The 10,783-nt window shown below is 39.5% G+C and overlaps 1 protein-coding gene across 1 annotated transcript in view; it reads right to left on the reverse strand.

Moving 5' to 3' along the window:
* kcnt2 (potassium channel, subfamily T, member 2) overlaps window positions 1-9,569 on the reverse strand; it is a 45,681-nt gene extending 36,112 nt beyond the window's left edge. Inside the window, exons 1-8 of the mRNA XM_051700046.1 lie at window positions 9,478-9,569; window positions 8,112-8,156; window positions 7,963-8,011; window positions 7,741-7,800; window positions 7,394-7,468; window positions 6,634-6,717; window positions 5,016-5,110; window positions 4,501-4,509 (exon numbers count right to left, since the gene is read on the reverse strand). Coding sequence (XP_051556006.1) covers window positions 4,501-4,509; window positions 5,016-5,110; window positions 6,634-6,717; window positions 7,394-7,468; window positions 7,741-7,800; window positions 7,963-8,011; window positions 8,112-8,156; window positions 9,478-9,569 — 509 coding nt within the window. The remainder of the gene's footprint in view (window positions 1-4,500; window positions 4,510-5,015; window positions 5,111-6,633; window positions 6,718-7,393; window positions 7,469-7,740; window positions 7,801-7,962; window positions 8,012-8,111; window positions 8,157-9,477) is intronic.
* Window positions 9,570-10,783: the final 1,214 nt, after the last annotated feature.

Here is a 10,783-nt window from a genome sequence, read left to right on the forward strand (position 1 = left end):
TCCGCCACGGACGAGAATGAACCCGCTTTGCTCTTAGGCAGATGGGCCCACATCACTTAGACCTTAAGCCACCTCCAGTCACAAGCTTTTCGAACGGGAGGCTCACTCTGCGATTCAAATGGGAAAACTCCACTGATGTAATGTTCACACATTGTTTATTCAGAGAAGCAATCTAACAGAAGGAGTCTGAAGTGGTGTGTGTAAGTGCGTGTTTTTACTGTTTCACTGTTTCACTTGTTTTTAGAGAATTGTTTGTTTACTGTGTGCTGAATTCGCGCTTGCTCCGTTTCATCTCGTATGACTTCTGGTTTTGGTTAGCCACATCTTAGCCAGTTGTATTGTTTTGCTAAATAGGAAAGCGAGTCTAGGTTTTTTCCACTCAATGGTGTAACAGGCACATACACTCACTGAGCACTTTATTAGTAACACCTTTACACCTACTTATTCATGCAATTATCTAATCAGCCAAGCGTGCTGAAGCAGCGCAATGCATAAAATCATGCAGATACAGGTCAAGAGCTTCAGTTAATGTTCACATCAACCATCAGATTGGGGGAAAAATGTGGTGATAGTGATTTGGACTGTGGCACGATTGTTGATGCCAGATGGGCTGGTTTGAGTATTTATGTAACTGCTGATCTCCTGGGATTTTCACACAAAACAGTATCTAGACTTTACTTAGAATGGTGCCAAAAACAAAAAACATCCAGTAAGCGGCAGTTCTGCAGACGGAAACGCCTTGTTGATGAGAGAGGTCAATGGAGAATAGCCAGACTGGTTCGAGCTGACAGAAAGGCTACGGTAACCATAGTGTTCCTAATAAAGTGCTCAGTGAGTGTATATTGACGTGGACGCTGACGCAGAAGTGGCAGCCCTCGTGAGAACACCTACTCGTGTAAAGACCAGTGAGTCTACCTGTGCGAGTCCACCGAGCAAGGACACAGACAAGGCACTTAAGTATAGATCTTATTATATTTTATTCGTTCCTCCCTGTTTTTCTACAACTCTCTTCTCTCTCCTGCTCCACTATGTGCTTCCGCCACATTTCTACTATCACTCACACTCGTCATTTACACTTCAGACCCCGAAGACAGCGCAACCCTAACAACTTACACAGTATCTCCGCCTCCTCTGCTCAACATCTTTCTCTTTCTATTGGTCTTTGGAACTGTCACTCAACTGTTAACACATCTGACCTAATTACTACCACTGCTAGTCATTTAGGTCTCAACATTCTGGCCCTGACCGAGACCTGGATCCGACCAGAGGACACTGCCATACCCACTGATCTATCCACACCACTAAAAATCAATTTTGTAATAATATACCACCCTCCAGGTCAGCTGGGAAATTTCCTAGAGGAGTTGGATGTGCTGCTATCATCCTTCCCTAAGAATAGCACCCCACCCCAACTGTAGTTCTTGGTGACTTCAACATCCACCTGGATAAACCTCAGGCTGCTGTCTTCCACACATTGCTTATCAAGGAACGTGCAACTGCAGTAATTCACAAATTGTGTAACCAATTGGACCCCAACTACACACGCAACTGCACCACTGATTATGTTTTTGTTACTCCACACTTCTGATCACTTCTTCCTTTACTTTAACTTACAATCCCCTCCTTGCCCAACACACTCTCCTCCTCAGATCTCTTTTGGTATAATCTTCGCTCTCTTTCACCCACCCATCTCTCCTCTATGATCTCATCCTTGCTTCCTCCTTCCATCCAATTCTCCTCACTTGATAATGCTACTAAAACTTTATGCTCCACTTTAACATCTTGTCTAGGTAACATCTGTCCCCTTTCATCCAGGCCGGCCCATCCCAAACCCCCCAATCACTGGCTATCTGATGTTCTCTGTGAACATTGCTCAGAACTCAGGGAAGAGGGTCCGCTTCAGTGTGGAAAGATTACAATGAAAGAAAGACTTGCCACGAAATATGAAAATAGTGGGTTGCTGCGGCAGCTTTGTTGAATAATGTGATAATTGTGATGAAAGAGCTTATCTGATGAGGGCAAATGCTTCACGCAGAGTAATGAGTCACCCAAGTCTGTCGCATGGATCTGTTGCAGGCAAGTGGATGGGGCCAAATGTTGAAAGAATTGTCGCAGCAGTGAGGTAAACATATGTGCTTACTCTGCCGTTGTGATTGGTTGGGTTAAATGAACATCCTCCTCCTGAACTTTGTTTAGAAATTCCATTTTATATTACGTTATTTCAGTTAGGACAACTCTCAGAGATAAGATTAAATATTTATATTGATTATAACCAGGGACGGATTATGATTTGCAAAGGCCCCGGGGCCAATTATCTCCAAGGGCCCCCCTCCCCTCCCACCATTTTTTCCTGTTCTTTCCCTTAGCTGTGCATTCACAGTAATAGAAAGTGGAAGTTATGATGATCATGAATATTCAAACCATTCTCACTCCGCGTCAAATGCCTGCGCTACCCCTGCGCTAAAAAAGCATTTGTACACATTGTACAGGGTTTACAGAATCAAGGTATTTTTCTCTCTACAAGTCTAATATTAGCTACACAACGAATAATCAACAATGAGGCAAATTAAAACATATGAAACACACATCTTCAATGAATTAACTGTCAAATATACACGTATTTAATGCATCACATGCCTGCAAACATCAGATCATCAAGCAAGAAAATGCAATTAAAGAAAACACACAATTACAAAAAAATGTGGCAGGCCCTGACAATTATACAATCCAGCATATGGTTACCAAAACAGTTTCTTACAGGAATTTCTTTCTTGTCTTCCTCCTCGCGAAGTCAACCACCACTACATCGAAACTGAGCTCTTTTAAGAGTTCGGACTCAATGGCAATAAGCGATAAAGAGTTGAGACGTTCTTGGCACATTCTCGTTTTCTGATGAGCGCTCTCCCTCGCAGTTCGTAACTGGCAGTGTCAGAAAAAGTCTTAACGCAATGCACGTGTTGGCAAAAGTTAATTGTAAATTCAGATTAATCATTGTTTGGAGCATGTTGAGGAGAATTTTTTGTTCATCTTGCATAAATGATCTGAAATGGGTCAGTTCGTCTGCCAGGCTCATATCCAAATCCAGCGTGTACGAGGCTGAGAGTGAGTCGGCGCTTGCTGTATAATGTCAATGTTTTCGGTCAGGTGTTTTTAAGCTTCCAAACGATGTTGAAGACAGGATGTGAGTTTGTCAATGATGACTTTGAATGTCTCTACTCAAACACATCTGGTTCTGCACTCTCGTCTGCCATTGTTTTGTGCTTTTTTGCACACTGGATGTCACGCTTGTAACACTGAGAAACGCCGGACACATTCATGGTTGCTCTTTCAAATGCTTCAAAGCCATCTCGCTGCGCTGCCACAAAGTCCTGCAGAGATTAAATGAGACAAGTTGCCGTAAATATGTCTATGTCATGCCTCTGTAATTGCTGGCTTGTGGCCTGGAACCTCTCTAGTACCGTGTTCCAAAAATGTGCCATGAAGGCCATCTCTAAAGTGTCCAGCTTGGTGCAAAGCGCAGAAGCTTCGCTGCGAGTTTCTCGTTTCTCATGCATGTCACTGGATATTTTACCCAAGGCCTCTCTGACCTGTGCATAGTGTTTCCAAAGTGCCTTACAGGACTCTGCTCACGCACTCCACTGAGTATCTGACAGTGATTTTAATGTCATCTTGATGTTAGTATCATGGAAGACCTTTCCCCAGCGGTAAACATTTGTTTTCGTTGTTTATGGGTTTTCTGTACCAAACTGGATCACGCAACCTTAAAGACCATGGCCCCCCTGGGCTCCTGGTAGTCAAGGGCCCCTGGGCACTGGCCCCATTGGCCCAGCCGGTAATCCATCCCTGATTATAACGACAGTGAAATCAGCTTAGACTTGGCGGACTAGATCTGCTATAAGCATGCTGCTGCTGCTGCTTGATCTGAGTCAATATGCTGCTGCTGTTGGCACGAAAACATGATGTTGCTGAGACAGAAGAGACAAGCTGCTGCTGCTACTGTACCAACATCAAGATAAGCCCCCCGTAAAGCAGATCTAGACAGTTGATGCTGGGGAGGTGGAGGGATAATGCTACACATACTGCGCTGCTGTAGACATTTTCTGGTGTATTGCGTGAGTAGCTTTATATATTTTGACACAAGCGAAAAGCTTCTGATTGTGTGCGTAGGACGAGTTGCACCTGTTTGACCTATCAGCTGCGCCATGTAGAGTTTCCTAACTGAACTTACTTGTCATTTAATGAGTTGACTTCATAAATTTTTAGGTGTGGCACTATGGCTTAGTTATCCAAATATTTCTGAAGCCACGATACAAGAAGATTGTGATAGTGGGGGTGTGGCCGAGCTCCGGCTTGTGAATGGAGAGCGAGATTGGGAGATGAGAACGGTAAGGATCATCACCTGTCAATGATAGTCTCTAACAGCTGTTTGTCATTGCAGTAAGAGTGGAGACGGAGTTAAAAGCGAGCCAGATGCCAGTAGAGGAGGAGAAAGACATGCACACACACCCGCTGAGCTTGTGTGGCATAAGAGTGTTGCAAGAGAGTGTTTTTGTTCCGATCAGTAAATAAACATACCATTTGAGTTGAAGTTCACCATTCCCGATTCCTACTTTCCCACCCCAAAAACCCAATTCTTTTACAAAGATTGTACAATTAGGGGGACACTTTATAATTATTTGTGTTATAAAAGAATAAATATGACATACAAAAACTTAGACATGCAAGGGATAAATGTGAATGTGAAAATTAAAGGACAAGAACATTTGTGATAGTTAAGTGCTCTTCACTTTAAAAGCTGAAACCACAGAAAATTAGCTGCAATTCAATCTGTTGTTGACCCTGAAATGAGTTACACATGATGCACAGACAATTTTATAGTGTCGGTCAAATAAGACAAAAGACTAAACACAGTTGTTGTGAAAGCCTGCTTGACAAGCAGTTGTTAGTTGAAATTTAGTTTTGGAAAATGTAGACTGTGTGTGTGTGTAAGCAAAAACTGATTTTACAGGACTCACAAAGTGAAAATGAGGCACACAATGGTCGAGATGAGGATGAGAATCTGATTGAACATGGCTGACAGTGACCGATGAATGGCACGATGAAGGTTATTCTGAGGAGATAACCATAGAAAAGAAAGATGATTTAAAACAAAGTAGGGTGTATACAGATAAAGTGGGATAATTTAAGTTACTGTATGTCATATTGATTCTTTTATAACACAAATTATTATAAAGTGTCCCACTTAACCTGTATCACCCTATATCATAAATTAATTTGCTCTCAAGTCCTCTGTAATATTAATTAAGGTTCAGGCATGCAACTCTGAATTGTGCGAGCTGATAGGTTCTTTGAACTTGTTATCTGTTAGCCAATCAGCTCGCTCACATGTGATATGTCAAGCCAATTGGCTCACATGGTCTAAAATGATAGGTCCTTTGAAGTTAAATCGGGTAGCCAATCAAATTGCGTACTCTCTCTTTGACTAGCATTTATATTTGCCCAGTTTGCAAGTAGGCCAGTTTCACTACAGCGCACTGTGAGAGATTTCTCTAAAAATGCTATTTGCTCAGGTGGTTGCTGGGACTTTTTCTTCTATTAGCTTGCACGGTAAGGTCTGCTTTTGGCCATGACACACAGAAGTTTGTCTTAACAAGGTAAGTCTTAGCCAAATCAGGCACTGGCACACATCACTATCTTAGATCATTAGTTTAAATAAATCCACACATAGTTAGCCTAAGTCACAAGTTAAATAAGCTCTAGGCTTTCCTGGTCCAGATACATATTATTAGTCAGGTCAAAAGCCATTTAAGCCTTTCGGCTAAGCAGGCTCAAGCACACATAGAGATCTAGTTCATTAGCGTTATGCCATTCGGCCAAGCAGGCCAAGGCACACTCATCTCGCATCTACTCGTGCACATGGCTCTTCGGAGCAGCAACAGTACACGTCTTGGCGGTAGATCTGCTTGTTTGGGGGGGTGTTTTGTGTTATGCATTTGAGCAGTTTCCTGCTTTGTTAAGGTATTGTGTTTGTCTAATTGTGAAGCAGCATGTCATTCAGTACATGCTTGATACAGCATGTCTTGTGTTTTTCTAATTGTGCAGCAGCGTGTCTACATGTATTTGTATGTTCTAGCAAAAACACGTCTCTGTATTCGTTCTGCTGCAGCACCAGCAGCGTAGCAGATCTAGTTTGCCAAGACCAATATCCTATCAAAATGTCATACCCAAATTAATATTCTAAATCTTTTCAAGAGTTGTCACGACTTAAATACTGTTAATTCTGCTCTCCATACAACAGGAAAAATACAACAATTTTATTTTTTAAACTAGGTTTTTCAGAAAAAAAAGAAAAGAGTGGTGCCTGACAGTACAAAAACTGTCACAATGCTACAATATTTTGGGAGGTTGTCAGGTCATTGCTTAGCAGTTGCTAGGGTGTTCTTTGGTGGTTACGAGGGCATTGCTAGGTGGTTGCTAAGTTTTTCTGTGTGGGTGCTAAGAGCCCACCCTCAAGTCTATAATATTCTGGTATTCTAGTTTGTTCAAATCCCTACCCGATTTAGAAATAGCACCACTAATAAGCAATATCTAATACTGTGTGAATGTTTATGCCTTTTTTTAAATTATACTCACAACCAGGTTTTCCAGGGCATGTTTTGCCAGCCAGCAGTTCAGAAACACAGGGATGAACAGGTTCCGGATAGGTGGATAGAAAATCTGTTACAACAAAGACAACCCAATTAACCTTCAGGGAAAGCTGGAACATTCTGGACTTTTGTGCAAATATACAATTGATAGATTTCAGTCAAACTTGTGGCACTTCCTCTCACAATATCTGTTCATAAAAGTGCATGAATGGCGTCAAAGTTCTTAATGTACCCTTGCTGACCATGAAAAAAAGCTAGACATGCTTTAAGAATGCTATTTAAAAAAGAAGTTCTGAGGAACTACACTGTATTTTAGCTGAATGTGTCATATCACATACAGCAGACATGTCACAACTTATGGTTTCATCCTTTTTCAAACAACGTTTTTTGAAATTTGTCATGTAACTTAGCAATTTGAACATTTACATTATGCAGACACTCAATGGCAGTGTAAGACAGTTTTAAAACAGTGACTTCTGGAAATTATGGATTTCCAGCAGAGGTAAGATGTTTTTGAAATTGAGACATGTTAACCAGTTCCATATACTGAAGATAACTTTGTATTATTTAACAGGGAACCAGTTTTTTTAGACATTTTTGCTAACTTAGTATCACAATTGTCCATGATAAAATCATCATAATAATAGATTACTTCAGAAAGTAAAGTCTTAAATGTATAAAACTATTTTGAACTTTATAATTATGGACTGTATATTGTGGTCATGCTTCTCTGAAGATATACTTACTGTAATCAGAAATGGCACTGTGTTGATAATCTCCAAGATAAACGTTATTCCAATTACCTGCTGCCATATATTTCCCTTAGGTCAGTAGAAAGATCACAAACAAACAGAAATAGCAAGGATATCACCAGTCGAAAGGCAAAAGAATAGCAGTTTGACTGTATTGCTTTTTACATTAATTGTGGTTTACATGGCTGGGAACTAAACAGGCATCTGTCTGTTAATCAGAATGGAAGAGGTGGCACCTTGCAGTGGTTAAATGTACACCTGATACACCTGTTGTTTCGTGAATTAAATATATAAATTGAAAATTTACAAAAAAACATCAGGAAAATACTAAAAGTCAATACCTTGTACCTTAAATACGTCAGCAGGAGTTTTTCAAACAGACATATCGCTGCAACAGTCACCTAAAGAAATCAGATCTTTGTTTAAGTTAGGTGTAGACATTCAACCAGTGATTAATAACCTTAATAATTTCCATGCATGGCACAAGAGTACACATTTCACAAAATACTCAAAAAATACAAACAATGATGATTCAAGTCATTCATGAGATTTTGCAGGTTTACCTGTAAAGCCCAAAGCACGTGATTTCGTTCAACCCAAATAATTGGGGACCTGACGGCAATACAAGTTTATTAAAATGGCTCAAATGAGTAAGACAAATCAATTTTATAATGGATTTCTGTACTGTTTTTAGTTCATGTCAAATACGTACCAGTTGATGCCAAAAAGGGTATGATTTTTGTATGAGAAATCTAAGCTGCAGGTAGAAGAAATACAATGATAAGAGATTAATTCCATTCAGAATGATTATTTAAGGAAATACAGTATTTATACAATGGTCATGGGTACAACTTTTAGCAGCTGATTAACTGAATGGAAAATTTGGAATCCTCAAATAAAGGGTAAAGTAAATCTAGTATTTACTAACAAACATATACAGTACACATTTAATCGTCCCACTCAATATGTCAGCTTGGGTCTTGAAATGTACAATTAAAGAACACATAATTGAGTCAATCCGTGTCAACTCAACCAGAGGTCCCCAGCTAAATTGTTAAATTGTTCACATTTTCAGTGGTCAAAAACCAAATGTATGTAACTTTGCATACACATGATACCTTTTGTCCTTTAAAGAGGAATGTCTGAAGTACAAATAATGTTGAAACTAGAACTGTATCTTGTTTCCCTCTATCAAAACAACTGCATAGACCATACCAATTTTGAACAATGTCTGAGTGCCAAAAATACACTGAAATGGTCAAGTTGAATAATTAAAGGTACATTTCTAGTTTCAGCATTATTTGTTCTTCAGACATTCCTCTTTAAATACAGTAAGTATCAGCTTTATTCAAGTGACCCACATTTGGTTTTCGATCAAAATGGGTAAAACTCAACAATTTGCACAGAGCCACATTGAGATCACCATATCTCTGGGACTGAACCATATAGGGCCTTATAAATGAAGATACCATAATAAAAGTTTATTCTGACCCAGAATATAATAGGATATTAAGATATCTTTAATACTTCTTGAGTTACAGGAATGCCAACTTTGAAAAAAGAACACTAAAGGTACTTTTTCCCATTTTTGAACAGTCACCACTGGCATATACTGTACTGTAATGCAACAAGGATTGCCAAAGTCAACTGATTTTAGTAACAGACCTACCAATCTCTGTGTAAAAATAAAGAATGGTGCTGCCACCTTTCTAAGGTTATTTTTCTGATCTGTGGTTTTGCTCCAAAATCATAGGTGAAAATTGCCATTTGACACGGAATTAGCCAATTGTGTTAAAGTGCCACAATGAAACACAAATGGTGTTTGTAAAAAGTAATTTAGTTATGTTTTAATTTCTAAAATAATGCATTTGCTACAATTAAATAAGAAAAATTATTCTATTTGGGCCAATAATATATATAAAAAAAGATGCATAAAGGAAACATTTTCCTTTGTCCTTCCAAACACATACTGCCATGACTGTGGCATATCACCAACATTTTTTACCACAAATCTTTACAGAACCACAGCAAACAAGAATAAGAAATATTTGTTTCTGTCTATCAAACAAAATATTTACCACGTTTTATGCTCTTGGTCTGTGTCAAGCAGCACTCGAAATATGTACAAAATGCAGCTCAACACCTTGAGGGAAAAATAAAACACTCCCATCCTGAGACCTGAAGAACGAAACAATGTTTTTAAATCAGTGGTGTTCAAATACACAAAAAACATTTTTAAAATACACAAAAGGTGTATGCTTTAACCTTATGTTTAAATCAAATTAATTTATTAATTCTTAACGTGTTTAATTCATTGTTTTATTGAAACAAGAAAAAATCATTAAAATCTGAGGCCATAACAGGAAAAATTGAAAAGTAAAAACAACAATGACATACTAGATCTTTGGTTTTTGATGAAGAACCACTGGAGGCGTTCTTTGAAAGAATTCTCGTTGACGAATTCAACCCTACAAGCCAAAGCAAATTAATGCTAGTTATTGAACACAGGAAAAGGTTGCCAACCCTCTTTAAAACCCCTACACTTCAACATGGCATTCTTTCAACTGTGATTACCTCAAAGCAATGGCGTAGCAGCCCCCCGTGCAGCCCCTTTAAAAAGTTGATTTTGTCCCCCACATTTTTCAAGCTAAACCCATACCGAGTCCAAATGGTGGACTTGTATACAGTATTCTTTGCGTTTTGTTCCTTTGGGCTGACTGAGCGACCATCAAGCCAATCGCAGGTGAGTTTCATGAGCCGAAACAACCCTTACGTAATAGGCCGTCAGTCAGACAGTCTAATGAACACGTCTCTGTTCATTGCTTCAACAATGCACATTTATCCATGTTATTTATCAGCATTGATTTTGATCTAAATTAATAATCTAGAGATGAGGAACACACAAATGAAAGTTATTTATCTGCATATTGTTTCAGAGCATGAGTCTTCGTTTGTGAGGTAATAGTTTGATAGGTTCTTTTTGCCAGTTTAAGCAGATTGTGTGTGCTTTCCCAATGTGCTTTTCAAACTCAGACCTTGTTGAGGCCATGGAGACATAGTGCATGTGGAGGCTTCACTCAACTCACATGTGCCCCACAGAGAATGCCCCACATTATAGTGACCACGAGGAGTTTACCCCATGTGACTCTACCCTCCCTGGCAACTAAGCCAATTTGGTTGCTTAGGAGACCTGGCTGGAGTCACTCAGCACAGCCTGGGATTCGAACTAGCGAGCTAGCGAACTCCAGGGGTGGTAGCCAGCGTATTTTACCACTGAGCTACCCAGACCCCTGTAAACCTATTTTGTAGGAAAAAGATAGATCTGCTGTGTTCTTTAATGAAGTAAATAGATATGTAGACATGCTTTTTTATACATGAAAACGT

The sequence above is a fragment of the Myxocyprinus asiaticus genome, chromosome 6, assembly GCF_019703515.2.
Source record: "Myxocyprinus asiaticus isolate MX2 ecotype Aquarium Trade chromosome 6, UBuf_Myxa_2, whole genome shotgun sequence".
NCBI lineage: Eukaryota > Metazoa > Chordata > Actinopteri > Cypriniformes > Catostomidae > Myxocyprinus > Myxocyprinus asiaticus.